The 23,236-nt window shown below is 32.5% G+C and overlaps 1 protein-coding gene across 4 annotated transcripts; it reads left to right on the top strand.

Moving 5' to 3' along the window:
• Nucleotides 1-3,208: 3,208 nt before the first annotated feature.
• LOC128987941 (uncharacterized) lies at nucleotides 3,209-20,792 on the top strand. 4 transcript variants are annotated; one of them, XR_008490296.1, is made up of 5 exons: nucleotides 18,137-18,159; nucleotides 18,523-18,596; nucleotides 18,827-19,015; nucleotides 19,614-19,667; nucleotides 20,604-20,792. XR_008490296.1 is itself a non-coding variant. In XM_054409054.1 (4 exons), the coding sequence occupies exons 1-4, from the start codon at nucleotides 3,241-3,243 to the stop codon at nucleotides 20,694-20,696; spliced, it is 378 nt and encodes a 125-aa protein (XP_054265029.1). In that variant the 5' UTR covers nucleotides 3,209-3,240; the 3' UTR covers nucleotides 20,697-20,792. The 4 variants fall into 4 exon arrangements, 2 of the variants coding, with proteins under 2 accessions (XP_054265029.1, XP_054265028.1); XR_008490295.1 differs by lacking the exon at nucleotides 18,137-18,159 and adding an exon at nucleotides 18,173-18,195; XM_054409054.1 differs by lacking the exons at nucleotides 18,137-18,159; nucleotides 18,523-18,596 and adding an exon at nucleotides 3,209-3,282.
• The last annotated feature ends 2,444 nt before the right edge of the window (nucleotides 20,793-23,236 follow it).

Below are 23,236 nucleotides of genomic sequence, written 5' to 3'. Positions count from 1 at the left end.
ATTGACAATGTGCAAGATGTGTTGTGACATGTGTTAGTTTGCCGCTGGGAAAACAGTTAAAGACCTTTCAGTATCCTTTAAATGATATATACAAACTCAATTGTGCGACTTTGGCGCCAAAAAGCAATATCCAGTGATGCATGTAGGGTTGCAACCGACACATGTGGGATATAAACTAGGGAGCAAACCCTTCTTGTGGGGCTGGATTCCATAATCGCAATATTTTCTGGATCTCAATTCTTTTTCAACTGCTTACTTTGTATTAATTTAGGTATGTATTATACCGGTTTTTTTTATTTACGTATTATATGCTCCCTCAAAAACGTAATATAATGAGGCTTTAAATCTGTTAGTGCATGCAATAACTATGTCGGGAGAGAGTATTTTCAGACTTTGAATAAGCAAATTACCTTGATAAAGGAAAAAGCAAAATGTTAAAGTATAAAATTAAGTATAAATTAAGTATAAATTTAAGTAAAAATTAAATTAAATTTAAGTATAAATTAAGTATAAAATTAAACAATTTTCAAACGCTGGAGTGTCTATCAAAACACAATTTCCCATCGTGAAATATGTTAATAACCAACGCGACGTGTTTCGTTGAAGTCAACAGTAACATCTTGGTGATAATTATTATTGTCATATATTGAAATATTACGCCAATCCACAAAAAGACTGTATTTGGAGGTACAGTGGTGTTTCTATATGTAATGGATATAATTGGTCAGCAGTTTTAAAATTATGCTTAATGATGGATAAAGTGGTTGCGTACATACTGTCCAGTTTTGTAAGATCTCTAAATTAAATATTCAACCAAATAATCCTTTATTCGTTCACAAGATAATTGTATGCAATAGTGCAACAAACTATTTAAAATCTAAATGAAACCAAACCTTAAACATAACTTCGTGCAACACATACAGTCTGTTGTTTTCAAGAGTTTACTATTGTTTCTCTTTCAGATGGTATATTTATTTGTATAGTACAGAGGATGAAAAAAACCCATTTTTGATATTATAACGCGGATTAGCATCTTCAAAAAATATATAAAGGATCAATTTATAGAATAGATTGAGATGCTTTTTGCAGGTTGTATACTGGCTGAGACCAGCAATTATATCAACCAGAACCAAAAATTAAAACCTCTATGATCAAGACCGCTCATTCCAGTTTAAAACCATCAAAAATTTGTCAACCTGTGAATTGACTTGCGAGCACGATAACAGCTGTTGCAGTCTTGACGAGTTTTTTTTACAACAAAAATGTTTCTGAATCGAACTTACTTACAGAAAGTACCTGGTGTTGCAAACAGATAATAATCACACGGAGAATAATACATAACATTATCCTTATTATAATTTTGTATAAACATAATCTGAATTAACATTTTTACAGTAATGATGTAGTGTATCGTCTATGGACTTAAAGCAACATCTAGGAAACAAGACAAGCGGACGTGGTGTAGAAACAAATCGCTACAATGAATCTCAGTTTGTCTTGGACAAGTAAGATTGTGCCGTGTATCTTGTGGACAGTTCGGCAAAGCAGGGTTACATGGACGAGATTGCGACCCTTGTACAACAAAACAACAAGTTATGGTTTGACTGTTGCAATACGGAGTGTCACAGTAGTCTCAATGAGTAGGGAAATTCCCTAGTGATAGAGTAGTTGTGTTTTTCAATAGAAAGTTTTGTTTGATTTCTTTTTATGTATTACATGACCTCGTCACAACAAGATCTTATCAAAACAGCTTTAAAAATCTTGACTTTTTATTCACCCTGTATATTCGACTTTCCGCATTCACAGCAAGTGTTAGATTTTGTAAATTTTTTTTACATTTAAATTTAATTGTTACTATCTAGCCTGAAAACATTAGTAAAAACATTTTTTTAAAGAGTTTTAACGTTTCGATGACAGGTCGCAGCTGAATTAGTCAGTATAACATTTGTTTCAAAGAAATAAACTATATCCCAATTACGGTAACAAAAAATATTGAATGCACAGGAATGTAAAATTAAATACACATAAGGGTAAGGACTTTTAATGAACCTTTATACAAATCGTTAAAAGACTCACCCAAGCATTTGTAAAGGAATATTTGAAAGTTAACAATCCTGCAGCTTACCAGTTAAAGAAACTACAAAGATCAGAGTGAACTTATTTCACCATTGAACAGCTCTCTACACTATAAGCCATCGTAATAGTTCTTGTTTAAACTAAATAGAATATTTTAACATAATTAAAAGAAATTTTACAATACTTTAAGCTTCACGTTGGAATGTTATTTTGTTAACTAAAACATCTTGAGGATAAAAACATGAAAACATTAGTTAGAATTGAGATTAAATTTCTAATACTGAGAAATATCTTCAAGCTACGATATAGAGAGAAAACTCACCATCATGTTGCTTATATATTTATTAAGGTCAATAATTGTATGAGAATAATATGTTTTCGACTCCGTAACCAATCATTACATAGGCAATTATAAACAGTTCGATGAATGATTATTGCCTATGAGGGTCCATTGGTGAAAAAGGTTCCGAATTTAAATAGTCCAAAATTAAATTAAATTTCCCTCTTTTTTAATGAGCCGGTTAATTTTCCAAACCTCTTTGCGGAAATATAAGATTAAATTCGATAACCACAGCATCACTTTAAATCGAAACGACATTTATGGATTAACTAGTTTATAGACAAAAAATATGAAAACATTTCAAGCGATACGAAGAACAATGAGATACTAAAACACTTGCAATAAAACTTTCTCTTTAATTGATATGGATTTGATTATGGAAATATCTTTATGTGTTCAATCTTAAATTATCAACGGTTTATTTCATTTATGCCTGTTAATCAGCAGTAAAATGAGAGCCTGGGTATAAAACAATTCAATTTTCTACATTCACCCCAGATGCAGTTCTAGGTAAGTATGGTGATGTTCTTTCTAATACAAATCCCTCAAAACTAGAATTGGAAAACCTATTTCCTTAGTAGTTTAGTATATATTTTACTCGGCAGTGCTAATTGAATATATTTTATGTAGATTTAATTGTCACGAGGAGGAAGATGACAACAATAGTACGACTTCTTACAAGCTTCAAACCCATCAGCAGACATTACAGAATGCCCCTGTGTTGATGTTTCCGTTTGGTTCTCACTCAACTCTCCATAAGTGATTAGAACTTAACTCGTATATTTTTTTCAGGTGTTCAACGACCAGTTCAATAACCCTGACAGATGGAGGCTCAATTGATTGTCCTTTTTGTGATCACATTTGGGGTAAACTTCTTTTGTAAATTATTGTTGTTTTGTTTAATTTTTCTACCAAATTGGCTGCATTTAAGTATAACTTGGCTGTGTTTATGTATAACTTTATACAGGGTGTCCAGTGATAAGTGTTAAATAAAATTTTGCATTAAACTACATGGTAATGGTGACAGAATGTCGCAAATTTGAGGTTCCCAACTTCAACAGTTAGAGAACAACAAATAAATTAAGATTTTTCAAAAATTATTGTAGTTGTTATGAAAAAGGTTATTTTACTCTGTTAAAAATGCACTTACCGTCAACTTCAATGACATTTTCAGAATCCTCACAAAATTTTAAATAAATATAACACATAATCGTTGGGGTACGTAAAAATAGTCTATTTAAAATTCTTCGTTAAACAAATTATTTTTATATCGTCGAAAATGTAAATAACATTCAGCAATTTATTTCTCGGTTGTTGAGTTCCGGAGAGGTTATCAAATATGACAAAAAACTTCCTTATTTAAAGGGCTTTACAATGGTGTATAATAGTTTTTACCGAATTTCAAATTTCCTAATGTAATTCGATCATTATTGTGAAAAAACATGGTAGGGCAAAGAAAATCTATTGTGAAGAATAATACATTTAAGTGCAGGCAACAAATAATTTGTATTTCTTTCTCGCGTGCAACGCTTTGTTTATAACTTCCCAGCTAAGAAAAGAAACATAGTAGTAAAATGTGTTTGTGATAAAGTTACGGTTATCGTATAATTTTCATATAAGATTTAAATTATCTCCCGGAATTTCCATTTTGTTGAATGGATTTAGTCAATAGATTCAGGTATTTTACTGATAACAATACTTTATCCAAGCGATAAGAAAACAAAGCGAACCAGTAGTCATATTTTAAAACGATCTATCAGTCACATGTGGACAGTGATCGGTCAACTATGTCTTTTTCGATTCGGGAGTATGTTGAAATGCATTTTATTTATGGTTTGTGTAACGGCAATGCCTCGGCTGCTCAGAGAGAGTACCAGAATCTGTATCCTGATCGCACCACCCCCAGTACTCAGGTGTTTACTAGAGTGCATCAACGTTTGCTGGAAACAGGATCGGTTGAGAAGAAGAAGAAAGAAGTAGGACCTGTGCATGATGTTGCAGCTGAAGAGGGTGTAATTCAGAGAGTTATGGATAATCCTACTACTAGTGTTAGGCAGCTTGCCCTTGAAACTAGTATGTCCCGGTGGAAAGTACTTTAAGTGTTGAAGGACAATAACTTCCATCCGTATCATTTTACAAAGGTCCAAGGATTGGAGCCTCGTGACTTCGAATCCAGAAAGGAGTTCTGCCGCTGGCTTCTTCAACGTGATATTGTTGAATATCACTTCCTTAAAAAAATACTATGGACTGACGAATCCCGTTTTACCAGAGAAGGTGTGATAAATATTCACAATATGCATCTTTGGAATAATGAAAATCCAAAAGCCTCCAGAGAAGCTTCTTTTCAAAAAAGGTTTGGGATCAACGTGTGGGCAGGTGTGATTGGAGATCGGTTAATTGGTCCTCATATCTTCGAAGGAAATCTGAACGGTGATTTATATCTAGATTTTCTTCAGCACTCTCTACCTCAGTTGTTGGATGAAATTGATCCTCAACAAAGAGCTGAAATCATATTTCAGCAGGATGGTGCTCCACCACATTTTACTGAAAGCGTTCGGTTGTGGCTATCCCAAAACTACCCGACATGGATTGGACGTGGAGGAAGTGTGACATGGCCTCCTCGATCTCCAGACTTGAGCCCGTTAGATTTTTTTGTTTGGGGTTACATGAAAAGTCTAGTTTACTCAACTGTTGTAAACTCTGAAGTTGAGTTACGGGAGAGAATCTTTGAGGCTGCTGGGAAAGTAAGGGAAAAATTGACGTATGAGGTCACAGTTGGCGCAATCCGCAAAAGAGCTAGGGCCTGCTTGCGGGAAAACGGTGGGCACTTTACACCCAAACTGTGATTTGTGCTTCGGACAAAGTGTGTCATTGATTTGTTTAATGGGTTAACTATCATTTCATATTTAAATTGTAGTGTGTATTATGTTTTTTACTAATGTGTTGTGTTTTTTAATTACAAATTTTCCAAAGTCTTAAAAAAACTCTTTAGTTTGATGGAAGTGTAGTCTGGTCAATCATAAATTATACATACCCTCATCATCAGTGGTCAGCAAATAGTAAGTAAAATTTTATTATTTTTTACAATATCTGTTTTGGCTTGACCGTGATTTTTCACAATAGTGCGTAAAATTCACCATGGATTTGGCAGTAGGTAAATGTTGTTATACATCATTGTAAAGCCCTTTAAATAAGGCAGTTTTTAGTCATATTTGATAACCTCTCCGGAACTCAACAACCGAGAAATAAACAGCTGAATGTTATTTACATTTTCGTCCATATAAAAATAATTTGTTTAACGAAGAATTTTATTTAGAATATTTTTACGTACCCCAACGATTATGTGTTATATTTATTTAAAATTTTGTGAGGATTCTGAAAATGACATTGAAACTGACAGTAAGTGCATTTTTAACAGAGTAAAATAACCTTTTTCATAACAACTACAATAATTTTTGAAAAATCTTAATTTATTTGTTATTCTCTAACTGTTGAAGTTGGGAACGTCAAATTTGCGACATTCTGTCACCATTACCATGTAGTTTAATGCAAAATTTTATTTAACACTTATGACCGGACACCCTGTATTTCTTTCCTCAAACACATAAATACGTAATTATAATGGCACCCTTCCTAATGGTCAATCTCTGTCACTTATGGTTAATACACAAAAATCACATTGTATAGATATGGTTATTGATATTTTTATTTATTACTTTAGGCAGTGTCCGAAGCAGCGACGGAGACGGAGAGTTGGATGGGTGGAGGACTTTTTCCTGTTGATTTACACGATCCTGAGGTTATTCAGGCAAAAGAATTTCTTGTAAAACTGTACGGCAGTGACTTTTATGAAAAAGATAACGCTGTTATGCTCGAAACCAAAGCAATGAAACAGGTATACATTCTAATACAACTTTTATGATCCTTAGAGTTAAAAAACCAGATATACAAGAGGCAAATTGTTTTATAGTTTTTTTGTTATGTTTTCTAATGTTATAGAAATCACATAGAAAGCATTTCTTTGTTATTGTTTTATCATAACTATCAGAATAAATACCCCCACCGCAGCAAACCTAGATATAATAACTGAGCAAATTTCCGTTTGGCCGATTAGATTTTCCGTTTTTTTAATAACATTATGTGTAACAAGTACCTAGGTTTACTGCTACAAGGAGTGTAATGAAGAGTTTGCTTTAGTAAAATATAAATAGCTTAGTCCATTTATTTTTATATTATTTATTTTTTATATTACTTCCACATTTCTAAAATACAGAGATTTTAAGAACATGAATGTAGTTGACTTTATGGCAGACATTTATGAAACACAATGGCACTTAATAGAAAACTTACCATCAGTTGATGAATTGGTGAATGAGTTAAACACTACAATTATTAATCTTTTTGACAAACATGCTCCAACAGTAACCAAACGTTTGACTAAAACACGTCCGGCACCATGGATAACCCCAGAAATCCGCAGATTAATGGCTAGACGTGGTTGTATTTTTAGGAAAGCTAAACGTTCTCAAAACCAAACAGAAATGGAACAATATCGTTATCTTCGAAATAGAGTGAAACAGATTTTGAGAAATTAAAAATTAAGACACACCCGTATGCTTTTTGAAAATAAAAATCAATCCTCTAGGGTTTTATGGCGCAATGTAAAAAGCCTTGGGCTTGGGAAGCAGTCTGAACCACAGAGAGTAAATGTCCCTCTCAATGAATTAAACGCTTTCTTCTCTTCATATGGTCAAAATATCGACCAACAACATGTTGTAAATTACATCAACGAAATCAGAAACCTCCCTGATCAGGACCCAGGACATCCTAAGTTTACTTTCAGACCTGTAGTGCAGTCAGATGTTCTTAACGCAATTCGTCGGATTCGAAGCAACGCAGTCGGATCGGATGGCATTCCAATTCGTTTTATAAAAGACATTCTCTTTGCTATAATCCCAACTGTCACATGCATTTTCAACACATCACTAAGGCAAAGCGTTTTCCCTATTTCTTGGAAGTCTGCCCTTATTCGTCCATTAAATAAGATCCCAGCCCCGGCATCTTGCCAGGATTTCAGGCCGATCAGTATATTGCCCGCATTATCAAAAGGCCTTGAAAGAATTGTGCACTGCCAAATGACGGAATTTCTGACTGACAACAACATACTTTGCAGCTTTTAGTCTGGTTTTCGAACGGCTCACAGCACAGAAACAGCACTACTACGTGTGACGGACGACATTAGACAAGCAATGGAACGTCGGCAGGGTACAATTCTAACACTATTTGATTTTTCGAAAGCTTTTGACTGCGTAAATCATAATCTTATTCTGGAAAAGTTAAGGGCCATAGGGTTTTCAAATGGTGTATTGGACTGGCTGGGATCTTATCTGTCAGGAAGACGGCAATGTGTTGTGGTTGATGACGTACGATCTGACTGGGAGACAGTTACTTGTGGTGTGCCTCAGGGGTCAATCCTTGGCCCTCTGCTGTTTGTACTATACATAAATGACCTGAGTTCAGTCCTCACACACTGTAAATACCATATGTATGCCGACTACTTACAGATTTATACGCATTTCTCAGCAAAATATATCAATGACAGTGTTCTAAAAATCAACGAAGAAACCGAGAAAATCATTACCTGGACTGATAAACATGGACTTAGACTAAACCATACAAAAACAAGACCAATAATAATTTGTCATTCATGTTTACGAAACTCAATTGACTTTGACACAGTGAACTCAGTAACTATAAATGGGACAGCTTTACTTTACTATGACAAAGTGAAAAATCTAGGACTTACTATAAACTCGACGCTTACCTAGGGAGATGCAGTAGTAGACATACGTAAAAAGGTGTTTGCATCAATCCACTCACTGAAAAAGTTACAGAATTTTTTACCTTTACACATAAAGTTACACCTAGTAAAATCACTTGTCTTCCCTCACTTGACTTACTGTAACTCTGTGATCAATGACATGACTGTAAATCTTGCTGATGCTCTCCAAAGCACTCAGAACTACTGTATAAGATTTGTTTATGATCTGAGACGTAATGAGCGCATCACTCCTTTTTACGTTGATTCTAAATTACTAAAACTATGTGACCTAAGATCAATAAAAATTCTTATGATAACCTATTCAATATTAAAAACGAAATTTCCAAAATATTTTTTAAACGACTTCAAATTTGTAGCTGAAGAAAGTGTAAGAAACTCACGTTCTGCTTCAGTAACTTTGCGTATGCCTCAGCATAAAACAACAGTTTATGACAGAGCGTTTGTTGTTTCTGCTTGTCGCCTTTGGAATTATCTCCCTCTAGCCATAAAAACCCTTGATAGCCATCCCCAGTTTGTGACAGCACTAAAAAATCTGTTTTCTTGACGTATGGCCATGGTTGGTATATCCTAGGCGTGCGCTTGGTTGATCACTGACAGGTGTGCGTGTGTGTGTGCTAGTTCTTGCGAGTGTGTGTTGTGTGTGTGCGTGTGCGTGTGTAGGTGTGTGTGTGTGTGTGGGTGTTTAAGGTGGTATGTTTTAAAAGTTTATTGTTTCTTTTTACATTAAATATTGTAAATAGATTATAGTATTTTATTTGTATTGTACATTGTTTTGTTTTATTTGTATGTTTAGATTTGTATAAACAGGTTAAGTGTAAGAGAGGGCCATGTGGCCCTAACTTTGCCTGATTAAATAAATCATTTTTCATTTAATTTCATTTCACATTAATTATTATTATTTATTTACTATTATTATTAATTTTTTTATTAAGGCATATTATTTTTGCCCATGCGTAGAATACAAATTTTTATATGCAAAGCTTTTGCTACTTGCCACAACCTACTAGTTCCTTCATTCAGTAGCTAACCAATATAATATTATTTCTATAGAATAGCTTGCACTCTATAAAAAGGTTTGTTTCAAGCAATCCATAATTCTGCTGCTTATGTTTCAGGTTGTTGCCGGAAATATTGTTTATTTACATTACAATCTCATTTTAAATGGCAAGGTAAGCAAATAAAAGTAACTGAAATAATCAAGGACTTATACACCTAGTGTGTAGGGATTTAAAAACAAATGCATACTAATTGCATGAAACAAACTATACACTTTGACCTGACCAAAGAAGTTCTATTGTACGGGGGGAAGAACTTAACTGTGCCAGCAGTTGTATCTCAGAAACTAACTATCTTAGGCCTATTTTTTGTGAAAATAGGAAATGGAGAACTTATTAAATTATTTTCTTATGACATAAAACATATGAATTCCGCTGATTAAAATTTGTTTAAATTACATCTACGTTCTATAACCATCATAAAGTACGAGTGTTTCTATAATAACATAAGTTAGATGCCATATTGGAAAATGTCATCCATTTTTGAACAAGTTTATTTCATATTCATTGATGGTATACGAAAACAATTTAGTCCAAGCTCTCCATTCGATGTTTTATCAACATCTAATAGTTTTTAAATACCAATGGTAGCTATGTTATGTGTTCCTTGTATTAAGTGGTTTGTATCTGTCAGTCTTACTACTTTCAGATCATAATAATTGGCAAAATTATGGTTCAATATTCTATGACTCAGTTAATGTTGTACGAATTTCCAAGTTTGATACAGTGATATCAAAGTTCCTTAGCTCAAGCGATATCAGTGAACCCATAGTTTTTATGATAAATTTCTGAAAAAGTAATTTAGTTACAAAGAAAAACAGTTTTAATTCAAAACAGATCAACACACAATAATTTAGGGTAACCTAGAGTTAAGGTACTCAATTGTCAACCGCTAAATAATAAAAACCTTTAACGGGGCTAAATAAAAACCCCCGATAAAAATACATGTAATTTGTTTGATATTTTTGTATTTTATTTCCTATTAACATTGTAGGTTCCATTAGTGGAACAATGTGTCTAAAACAATTTACAAACATCTATACTTGAATTATTCTTTTTCAGATATTTGCTGAATGCCATGCTGACGTATTTTTCAATCTTAACAACAAGATGCACCTAATTCATAAGTATCGTCCCCATTGCTATGACCTTGTCAACCATATATACTTTTAAAAATATCTGCATCTTCTATTACCAAAAAATGACCATTATAAACTAATACTATTACAAACTATAAGAATAAACAAATTGGTCATATAGGTAACTAAGATAAATTTTCCTTACGTGTTTTTACTATGATTACATGCATTTGTTAATCTCCTCTATTAATTTTACAAACAAGATTATCAACATATAATATTTTACATGCGTTTCTATTAAATATCCCACAAATAATTTAAAAGTCAAAAATATAAAAAAATGAACACCCAAAGCATTTGGCTTTGAGAGCAAACAAGGCAATCTTAGGGGTTTTTCAAAATTGGGGTAAATTGGAGTTTCTAATAAAACTATTTATGTTACACTCAATCTCCGAATTCGGACAATCTCCGAAATTTCTACCCACTCCGCGATGTGGATAGTGCAAAATACCCACGTTGCGGAGTGAGCATTTTATTCGGACATTGCCCGAAACGAAATGCCCAGACCGCGTTGTGGGTAAACGGATTTACTCAAACGCCGAAGTTAAAACATTCTTCGGCGATTGAGCAAATCCAAAATACCCACAACGTGATGTGAGCAAAAGTGATTACCCACGTCGGGTAGTGGGTATTTCTAGTTTGCGCAAACGCCGACTAGTAGTTTATAAACTACCGTATACCCAAAAACCTACATGAAATCCACAATCACTAGGTAAAATAAATAAAATTTATGTTTGTGGTTATAATTATTTAATGTATAAATATAATTTTGGAAAATACAAGAAAACAGCAAATTACCGATTAGGAAAAAATATAAGTCTCATTGCTCTCTAATACGTCTTCATTATGAATTGATAGATTCGGATAAACACCGAATTACCAAAGTACGGGTTTGTTATAAACTGCTAATTCTATCTGTTGGTATTAATTCAATAAACAAAAATTGTGAATTGATACTTTGTTTTGAACACTTGTAGACTACATGCGTCATGATTGTATCACAGTAAGCCGTCCTTTCCATAAAGAAATACTAAAGAATTAGTAATGGTGCCAGTTTGTGGATAGAAAACAAATACTTTTTTCTTTGAACGCAGTACATTTTTCGCTTTGTAGATACTTTTATGTGTTTAATATTCTGTGAAGCTGTGAAGCTATTATTTCGTCTGACGTGTGAATCACTGTCGCAACTTCATCCGTGTCCGCCGGGGATTATACTGGCATTTGTAGGTTCTGGTTTTTGGTCTCTACCAACTTGGTTGTATGTCACCGACTGGATTAATGTGGGAGATTCATGATCACCATGGACAAAGTATAACTGCACGAGGAGGTTTCGTTTCGGGAAGTTACTGAACCTATTACTGATTATTGTTTTGCATTCGGCCATGAATACGCCCATTTATATTTTCATTTTTAGTACAATAGATACAAACACGGAGCAAAAGAATACAGCTACATACATAAACCACATATTTTTTAAATATCATAACATATTTGGTGCAGTTTCTCAATGTACACCAAATGGATTTCTTAATACTACAGGTCTTTGACAAAGACAGATGTGAGTTTAATGTCCATGTGAACTTAAATACTAATATTAAATATTAAATACGTCACCCAAAGAAACAGTGGGTAAACCTCCAGTAGCTGAGAAGTACCTGCCGTTACAGGGTGCGACGTAGCTTAGGAATTAAACTCGCTTACAAAATCCAACTTTAATATTACTCAAAACAAAACAAATAACACAAAGCTCAGTAAAAATCAAAAACGTAGAGTAGACTGGAACAGTGCAAATAATTTTATTAGAAACTAAACCCCCAATTTTGAAAAACCCCCAAGATTGCCTTGCTTGCACACAAAGCCAAATACTTTGGGCTCCAGCTCCCACCGCAGAACCCTGTCCTTTAGTATCCCACACTCACCACTACCCGCCAAGTGACCAGATGATTAATTGCACTGGCCTACAGCAACAGCCTTCAGGACAACATGTGATTGTTTAACAACACTACCAGCCTACTCACACAACATTGTCAAACACTTCCTGTTTACAATATTTTGACCCCTTCCATTACAGTACTCTATCTTATCTATTTAATCTTAGAAACATAAAAAATTATTTTTAAAGTAAATTTACAAGTAATTTTGATGTTCCTATTAAATTTTGTCGTTTGGAAATGTTTTGGTTTTATACTTTATTAATATTTTGCTTATTCCTTTATCAAGGTAATTTTCTTATGCAAAGTCTGAAAATACTCTCTCGCGACATGGTTATTGCATGTTATGCATGTGTTTGTATCTGTTTATAAAACCTCATTTATTATGGTTTTGAGGGAGTATAAAATACGTAAATAAAAAATAAAAAAACTAGTATATAATATCTAAATGAATACAAAGTAAGCTGTCAAAAAATAATTGAGATCCAGAAAATATTGCGATTATGGAATCCAGCCCCACAAGAAGGGTTTGCTCCCTAGTTTATATCCCACATGTGTCGGTTGCAACCCTACATGCATCACTGGATATTGCTTCTTGGCGCCAAAGTCGCACAATTGAGTTTGTATATATCATTTAAAGGATACTGAAAGGCCTTTAACTGTGTTCTCAGTTGGAAGCTAACACATGTCACAACACATCTTGAACATTGACAATCTGAAGCTGGAACTTATTATATTCCTCCCACCATAGTGAAATATAAGAGAGAGAGAGAGAAAAATTCTTTATTTACAACAAATTAGTTTGCAGCATTACATAAAGGAAATAAAAAAATATCACATGGGTCACAATGACTTGTGCGTGATAGAGTCCTTATTTGGCTGCTTAAAATCAAAATAAAAGTTCTTCACACTTCACATAATAAAATTTAAAAAAATCTAACAATAACTTAGTTAAATAAGCGTAACAATTAATTTACTATACAATTATAATTATAAAAAACTGCGAAACCTAACAACCATATACAAATGTAACTCAATAGTAGGGGAGCTCATTGCTTCCATTAAATCCAATGCACAACTTTTTTCCTTCAATTCCCAATTTTACTGAGGCGTGGATTCCTTCAAGTAAAGAGTGCTGTAGAAAGTACAATAGATAGTCCAGTTATCAGTTGGTTAAGTCTAAACGAGATATTCTGGGCTGATAAGCGACTCTGTATTGTCGAGGCCTATCTCCATCAGCCAATTAGCGATAACCCTCTTTTATACACTCAGTGACACTCGCAGGTCCCTAATTTCTGGAGGAATATTACGCAGCAAGCAATTAGCAATGTAAAAGGAATTTGTTAAATTGATTGATTTGAGAACTCTTGGGACCCGTAATCCAATCATCACTGAGTTTCTGGTATGATAATTATGAACTACGGGTGATGCGATGAGGTCTAAATGAATGTATGAATAAGCTAATAAATCTTTAACATATAGCTGAATTATTGATAAAAACTTAGATTCTTTAAAAAGATGATTAGTAGAATAACGTCTCGGTTTTCTTAAAGCAGCTTTAATTATTGATTTTTGAATTACGAACAAAGGTTCAATTACCGATGAATAAGCCCCTCCCCAAGCTATTAAACCGTACTGCAGATGAGATTGAACGTATGCGTAATAAATTCTTTTAATTTCTTCATGTCTTAAAATTTGACCCAATTGGTGAAAAACAAAAATCATTTTTCTAAGTTTTGTTTTTAAAAAATGTATATAAACTTTATAGAAAGCAAAGATGTTACTTTTAGAGAATTTCTCATATAAGGAATGAGCTTTACCGTAGGTCTCGTGTTACGTCCTGGATGGGGTAGTGGATTTTTATCCCCCTCGGCAAGACTGACGTCACATACCAAGGGGTAAAATTCCGGCCGCGAATTTTTCAGTTGCAGAAAATAAGTTCGATGGATTAAAGGTGGATTTAAACGTATATTTTCACGGTTGTAAATTTAATCAGGACACATCAAATTATAAAAACCTAGAGTGTACGGCCGGGAATTTTACTCCCAGACAACTTATAAAGATTCGATTAGTTGGCAGGTTTGCTGCGTCGGGGGTTTTTAGTTTATACACAGCAAAAACTGTTGAAAATATTGTGTGCAATTCGAGTGTGTTTATATTCAATAAAATTGACGCACTAATAATGCATGTTAATGTATTTTTTCTGTACAAAAAATACGATTTGCTTACTTGTTTGAACAAATAAATTTATCGAAATTGTTTGGCTAAGAGGCAGAGAGCTATTGTTGTGTGATACATTCTTTCTACTAAATTCTTCATTGTCAGAACATGACCCTAATGTTCGCCATATTGCTGAAGCTCTCGTCGCGACGACACTTCCTTCCGCTCTTAAAGACATTGGCAAACCTCCTGAACCACAGTTTATACTGTGAAAATGGGTTGCATCTCAGGTTAGAGCTCTTGTAATCCACTACGCAATATTAAATTAGTAAAATACCATTATACAGTTATATGTTATGAGGCAAAGAATACAATTATTGTGTTTTGAAGGACTAATAAGTAAAAAGGACAACAGTAGAATAATAATAGTAAGGGGGTTGACCATTCCCTTCTACGAAAATATTTTAAAATTTGTATTTTCAAACCTACTAAAATAATTAAAATACAATAATGAAAAAAATGTTAATACTATTTCTTCATACTAATGCTAATCAATACTATTTATTTGTATTCAAAATATACTGTTTTAGCTTTTAGTATTTAAAAAATTGAAATTGTGGTTATATAATGTTTTCCAGCTAATTTACAAATGCTATTCCATATTTTCTCTTATCGTACGTGAGCCGAGCCGGTAGATGTTGTAATAAGTTAGCTTTAAAGCTTTTTTAAGCACTACTACAAAGATCATCATTAATCATTGTCATTTAAATGTTGCAAATTAAAATCCATATGAAATATTTAAAATTTGCAAATATCCTCTATAGTGACATTTTGAATTAAGTCCATCGTTGGCTATCGATCCTACAAAATCAACATTTCTACGAAACCCATCGGGTGGATTTTATAACAAACATTTGGTCTACCTAAACTTCCGACTGATGATGAACCTACGGGTTTGAAATTAACATCGGACCACCATAATAAGGATCGCTAAGGTAAGACTTTACTATTTATTTGATTATATAAGCAATCCAGAGGCTGAAATGATAGATAAATTCACGATGGTTTGCTAAACAAATGTTTTACTTAAATGAGTTATCATTTTCTTAGCATAAACTAACATTTTGGAATCCAGACAGAAAAAGCAAAACTTATACAGTTAAGACATCAATTAAACTGAATAGGACTGTATAAATAAGGTGCAATACCAACGATAACTAATTTGTTAATTACAGTGATGTTTTGGTACGTAAAAATTATTCTTGCTGCTACCAATGGTTCTAAAGAAAAGAACCAGTACCAAAAACCAACGTTTACAGTTAGCAACTAAAGTATCGTCCAATTAAATGCGTTAATCAAGTCCCAAGGTTATTGATTTCTTGGTTTTGAATTTTCTCGTAAAAGGTTATCGGCAATTAAAGTTATTTCCCATTAATTGCTTTATTCGTAAACAACTTTTAATTTAGGCCTAAACTTATTGGTGTCAGTTTGAAAAAAAACAACCTTGTACAAACAACTTTTTGTTATTTAATAGATTACGTATTCTCTAAACAATGATTGGTATATCTATTAACATTAGAAAGATATGTGACAAAAATCACACAATGCTGGGTTTTTGGACGTTTGTAATTTTATTTCTTAAGTAGGGAGGCCGTGTATTCTAGGGAAAAGTACCGGTATCAAGGATCGTCGTCAAAAAGTTTGTTATGAATAATTGGGTAGGCGTAAGTACCCAAGAGATGGGCTATGGGCCTATTGGCTGTATGGTCAAGCGATTGCATCACACGGTGAGTAGGAACAGAAAGTGACACAATGGAAAAGCGAGTTTAGCATCATCCATAAACCGTAAACCTCTGTTAATCACCCACTGCAGTTGTTTACTTTACACTTTACACAACAGCCATTGAAGCGCCGTCAATGAGTGGAAACCTTGTTTGTAAGCTATTGGCTACGATCATTAATAAATTTAAGTTTCCCAGCCCTATACAACACTGATTCAAGGTCTTCTTTCTGGTTATCTAACCTCAAGAACAATTTTATACACAAAGAATATCTGGTTCCTGACCTGGATGACGCCTAGTTATTTAATTTCATTTAGGTTACACTATATTATTCCACTTGCGATGAATTAAATCTTTTATGTAAGAAAAACGTTTTTGATCTCACTTGGTTAGGATTTGCCTTCAAAATGTGATCAGAAATGGTTGGGGTATTTGTAAACAACATTTGTAAACATATCAGTGACAGCTAGAAAAAATAATCATGATCCGAACAGCTGTTCGTTATTTCATAGATGATTATGTGATAAAAATTGGACGAAAACTTTGACAAAAATTGCACAAAACTGCATTTTTGAACGTCCGTAATTTTATTTACAGAGTAGTGAGGCCATATTTTAATGGCTAAAGACACTCTCGCCAATCCAGTGAATACATTAAAATGACTTGGATCGTGACAGGTACTCTCGTTTTCCTGGAGAAGATTGCGTAAAATGCCGTCTTGAGTGTTACAGAAAGACAGACAGACAGAAATTTAGATGAGACTTGTTTCGGCTTCTTTAATGTATAAAACGTAAAAATAACCAAAAACTGTATGATTCTGAGCAATGTACAGACAAAACTCTAATTTTATTTATATAGATAACATTTGTAAAAAAAAAAAAAAAAAAAAAAAAAAAAAACTCTATCCCAATTACAGTAACAAGAAATATTGAATGCACAGGAATGTAAAATTAAATACACATAAGGGTGAGGACTTTTAATGAACCTTTATACAAATCGTTAAAAGACGCACCCAAGCATTTGTAAAGGAATATTTTAAAGTAAACAATCCTGCAGCTTACCAGTTAAAGAAACTACAAAGATCAGAGTGAACTTATTTCACCATTGAACAGCTCTCTAGACTATAAGCCATCGTAATAGCTCTTGTTAAAACTAAATAGAATATTTTAACATAATCAAAAGAAATTTTACAATACTTTAAGCTTCACGATAAAATGTTATTTTGTTAACTAAAAATCTTGAGGATAAAAACATGAAAACATAAGTTAGAATTGAGATTAAATTTCTAATACTGAGAAATATCTTCAAGCTACGATATAGAGAGAAAGCTCACCATCATGTTGATTACATATTAATTAAGGTCGATAATTATATGGAAATAATATGTTTTCGACTCCGTAACCAATCATTATATAGCCAATTATAATTTTTTTTTGTAACAACAGTTCGATTAATGATGATTGCCTATGAGGGTCCATTAGTGAAAAAGGTTCCGAATTTAAATAGTCCAAAATTAAATTAAATTTCGCTTTATTAAATAAGCCAACTAATCTACCAAACCTCTTGGAGGAAATATGAGATTAAAGTCGATATCCACAGAAACACGTTTAACTAAAACAATACGGATTAACTAGTTTATCGACAAAAACTATGAAAACATTTCAAGCGATATGAAGAACAATGACATACTAAAACACTTGAAATAAAACGTGCTCTTTTATTGATAAGGATTTGATTATGGAAATATCTTTATGTGTACAATCCTAAATTATCAACGGTTTATTTCATTTATGGCTATTAATCAGCAGTAAAATGAGAGCCTGGGTATAAAACAAGTAAGTTTTCTATATTCACACTAGATGCAATTCTAGGTAAGTATGGTGTTTTTTTCTAATACAAATCCCTCAAAACTAGAATTGGAAAACCTATTTTCTTAGTATTTTGGTATATATTTTACTTGGCAGTGCTAATTAAATATATTTTATGTTGATTAGTTGTCACGAACATAATTATGCTGTTTTCCTGTTTTCCACATTTGATTTTGTTGTCCCAAGGGGGAAGATGACAACAATAGTACCTTTTCTTACAAGGTTCAAACCCATCAGCAGACATTACAGAATGCCCCTGTGTTGATGTTTCCGTTTGGTTCTCACTCAACTCTCCATAAGTGATTAAAACTTAATAGTTTATTTTTTCAGGTGTTCAACGACCAGTTCGATAATCCTTACAGATGGAGGCTCAATTGATTGTTCTTTTTGTGATCACATTTGGGGTAAATTTCTTTTGTAAAATATTGTTGTTTTAATTAATTTTTCTAACGAATTGGCTGCATTTAAGGATTGGATTTATGTATAACTTATTATTTCTTTCCTCAAACACATAAAAACATAATTATAATGGCTGCATTTCTAATAGCTAATCACTGCCACTTAGAGTCATAATGTACACAAAATCACATTGTAGAGATATATGGCTATAGATATTTTTATTAATTTCCTTTAGGCAGTGTCCAAAGCAGCGACGGAGACGGGACTATCTGGAGGACGTTTTCCTGTTGATTTACACGATCCTGAGGTTATTCAGGCAAAAGAATTTCTTTTAAAACTGCACGCCAGTGACTTCTATAAAAAAGATAACTTAGATATACTCGAAGATAACTTAGATATACTCGAAACCAAAGCAATGAAACAGGTATACATTCTAATACGATTTTTATGATCCTTAGAGTTAAAAAACCAGAAATACAAGAAGCAAATTGTTTTATGGTTTTTTGTTATGTTTTCTAATGTTATAGAAATCACATAGAAAGCATTTCTCTGTTATTGTTTTATCATAACTATCAGAATAAATACCCCCACCGCAGCAAACCTAGATATAATAACTGAGCAAATTTCCGTTTGCCCGATTAGATTTTCCGTTTTTTTAATAACATTATGTGTAACAAGTACCTAGGTTTACTGCTACAGGGAGTGTAATGAAGAGTTTGCTTTAGTAAAATATAAATAGCTTAGTCCATATTATTTTTATATTATTTATTTTTATATTACTTCCACATTAATTATTATTATTTATTTACCATTATTATTTATTTTTTATTAAGGCATATTATTTTTGCCCATACGTAGAATACAATTTCTATATGCAAAGCTTTTGCTACTTGCCAAAACCTACTAGTTCCTTCATTCAGTAGCTAACCAATATAATATTATTTCTATAGAATAGCTTGCACTCTATACTCTATAAAAAGGTTTGTTTCAAGCAATTCATAATTCTGCTGCTTATGTTTAAGGTTGTTGCCGGAGATATTATTTTTTTGGATTACAATCGCATTTTATATGGTGAGGTAAGCAAATAAATGTAACTGAATTAATCAAGGACTTATATACCTAGGCTGTAGGGATTCAAACACAAATGCATACTAATTGCATGAAACAAACTATACACTTTAACCTGACAAAAGAAGTTCTATTGTACGGGGGGAAGAACTTAACTGTGCCAGCAGTTGTATCTCAGAAACTAACTATCTTAGGCCTATATTTTGTGAAAATAGGAAATGGAGAAAATTATTAGAAAATTATATAAATTATGGAGAGAATTGAAATTTGTTTAAATTACATCTACGTTCTATAACCATCATAAAGTACGAGTGTTTCTATAATAACATAAGTTGGATGCCATATTGGAAAATTTCATCCATTTTTGAACAAGTTTAATTCATATTCATTGATGGCACACGTAAACAATTTAGTCCAAGCTCTCCATTCGATGTTTTATCAACATCTAATAGTTTTTTAAATACCAATGGTAGCTATGTTATGTGTTCACCTTGTATTAAGTGGTTTGTATCTTTCAGTTTTACTACTTTGAGATCATAACAATTGGCTAAATTATGGTTCAATATTCTATGACTCAGTTAGTGTTGTACGAATTTCCAAGTGATATCTAAGTTCCTTAGTTCAAACGATATCAGTGAACCTATAGTTTTTTTACGGTAAATTTCAGAAAAAGTAATTTTGTTACAAAGAAAAACAGTATTAATTCAAAACAGATCCACAAACAATAATTTAGGGTAACCTAGAGTTAATGTAGGCCTACTCAATTGTCAACCACTAAATAATAAAAACCTTTAACGGGGCTAAATAAAAAGCCCCGTTAAAAAAACATGTATTTTGTTTAATATTTTTGTATTTTATTTCCTATTAACATTGTAGGGTCTATTAGCGGAACAATGTGTCTAAAACAATTTACAAACATCTATACTTGAATTATTCTTTTTCAGATTATTACTAAATGCCGTGCAGACATATTTATCGATCTTCACAACAAGATGCACCTAGTTTATATGCGATTTCCTCGGTGCCAATCACACTAGTTATAATTTCAAAAATTTCTGTATCTTCTATTACCAAAAAATGGTCATTATAAACTAATACTATTATAAACTATAAGAATAAAAAAATGGGTCATATAGGTAACTAAGATAATTTTTCCTTTACGTGTTTTATACTATGATTACATGCATTGGTTACTCTCTTTTATCAATTTTACAAACACGATTATCAACATATAAAATTGTACATGGGTTTCTATAAAATATCCAAAAAATGACTTGAAAGTCAAAAAAATTATAATATGCAAAACAATTGGTAAAATTAAAGTTTGGTGTTATTCTATTGTATTACAGTATAACATCAAAGTTTAAAGCTGAATGTATCACTGCTGTGGTAAGCTATTTAATCACTCCCCGTCACATTTTGATCAGTAAATTTCCTTCATTAATCAGCAAAGATGTGACCAAAGTTTCAAAGACCTGAATAGACATTAAAGACACATTAGGCTTTGCTGCACACTACGTATTGAGATTGAATTTTACTCAATAACTTACTTAAACCATTATTACAATTAATTTATAATTAGAACTTAAATTTCAAATAGTTTGCAATCTTAATATTTGTGAAAGATTATATTTATTTCGGTTAATCGATATAAATATAAATAAAGAAACTTTACCACAATTTCTAGGTGTATATAATTCGATATAAAACTTGAAATAGCAAACTTTTTATATAGATACTATTTTAAAATGAAAATGGCTTTTTACTGTTTTTATTGTGTATGAGCTGTTTATATTGTATCACTCGACAATAATGTTCCCTGTATTAACGTATATTAGTTCAAGTCCATTCACAGCAAAAACAACCATATCTTTACAATTTTACTTAAGGTCAGAGAGGTGTCACTCAAAAATACAAAGTAGTCTATCAAAGCACAATTTCTCTCGTGAAATATGTTAGTAAACGACGTGTCTCGTTAACAAAATGATATTTAAGTCAACAGTAAAATCTTGGGGGATAATTGTTGCCAGATATTGAAATATTACGCCAATATAAAAAAAAGGAACTGTATCTGGAGGTGCAGTGTTGTTTCTATATTTAACGGATATAATCGGTCAGTGGGCTTAAAATTATGCTTAATGATGGATGAAGTGGTTGTGTCCAGTTTTGTAAGATCTCTAAATTAAATATTTAATAAAATAATCCTTTATTCGTTCACAAGATAAAACAATGCAATAGCCCCACAAACTATTTAAAATCTAAATAAAATCAAACCTTAAACATAACTTCGTGCAACACATACAGTCTGTTGTTTTCAAGAGTTTACTATCGTTTCTCTTTCAGATGGTATATTTATTTGTATCGTACCGAGGATGAAAAAAAAACATTTTTGATATTATAACGCGGATTAGCATCTTCATAAAATATATATGAGTAAAGGATCAAATTATAGAATGGATTGAGATGTTTTATGCAGGTTGTATACTGGCTAAGAACAAAAATTTTATCAGCCAGAACCATAAATTAAAAACCTGATGATGAAGACCGCTTGTTCTAGTTTTGAACCATCAAAGATTTGTCGACCTGTGAATTGACTTGCCAGCACGATAACAGCTGTTGCATTGTTGGCGAGGTTTCTTTACAACAAAAATGTTTCTGAATCGAATTTACTTACTTACAGAAAAGTCCCTAGTGTTGCAAACAAAGAATAATACATAACATTATCCTTATTATAATTATGTATAAACCTTATCTGAATTATTTCAAGAACATTTTAACAGTAATGACGTAGTGTATCGTCTATGGACTTAAAGCAACATCTAGGAAACAAGAAAAGTTGACGTAGTGTAAAAACAAATCACTACAATAAATCTCAGTTTGTCTTCGACAAGTAAGATTGTGCCGTGTATCTTGTGGACAGTTCGGCAAAGCAGGGCTACATGGACGAGATTGCGACCCTTGTACTACAAAACAACGAGTTATGGTTTGACTGTTGCAATACAGAGTGTTACAGTAGTCCCAATGAGTAGGGAAATTCCCTAGTGATAGAGTAGTTGTGTTTTTCAATAGAACGTTATGTTTGATTTCTTTTTATGTATACATGACCTCGTCACTAGAAGATCTTATCAAAACAACTTTAAAAATCTTGACTTTTTATTCAACCTGTATATTCGACTTTCCGCATTCACAGCAGGTGTTAGATTTTGTAAATTTTTTTTTACATTTAAATTTAATTGTTACTATCTAGCCTGAAAACATTAGTAAAAACATATTCTTTTAAAAGAGTTTTAACGTTTCGATGACAGGTCGCAGCTGAATTAGTCAGTATAACATTTGTTTCAAAGAAATAAACTCTATCCCAATTACAGTAACAAGAAATATTGAATGGACAGTAATGTAAAAATAAATACACATAAGGGTAAGGACTTTTAATGAACCTTTATACAAATCGTTAAAAGACGCACCCAAGCATTTGTTAAGGAATATTTTAAAGTTAACAATCCTGCAGCTTACCAGTTAAAGAAACTACAAAGATCAGAGTGAACTTATTTCACCATTGAACAGCTCTCTAGACTAT

This window comes from Macrosteles quadrilineatus, unplaced genomic scaffold (assembly GCF_028750875.1).
Source record: "Macrosteles quadrilineatus isolate MER2022 unplaced genomic scaffold, UCM_ALF_1.0 Scaffold_2__2_contigs__length_208266976, whole genome shotgun sequence".
In the NCBI taxonomy this organism is placed as follows: domain Eukaryota; kingdom Metazoa; phylum Arthropoda; class Insecta; order Hemiptera; family Cicadellidae; genus Macrosteles; species Macrosteles quadrilineatus.
This window is presented reverse-complemented; position numbering and strand designations above follow the sequence as displayed.

Excerpts from the sequence above, each read along its gene's own strand:
- LOC128987941 (XM_054409053.1), top strand. The coding sequence starts at position 3,241 with ATGGAGGCTCAATTGATTGTCCTTTTTGTGATCACATTTGGG. Across the intron at positions 3,283-6,137 it reads TTTTTGTGATCACATTTGGG|GCAGTGTCCGAAGCAGCGAC; the intron begins GTAAACTTCTTT and ends TTATTACTTTAG. Across the intron at positions 6,312-9,373 it reads AAACCAAAGCAATGAAACAG|GTTGTTGCCGGAAATATTGT; the intron begins GTATACATTCTA and ends CTTATGTTTCAG.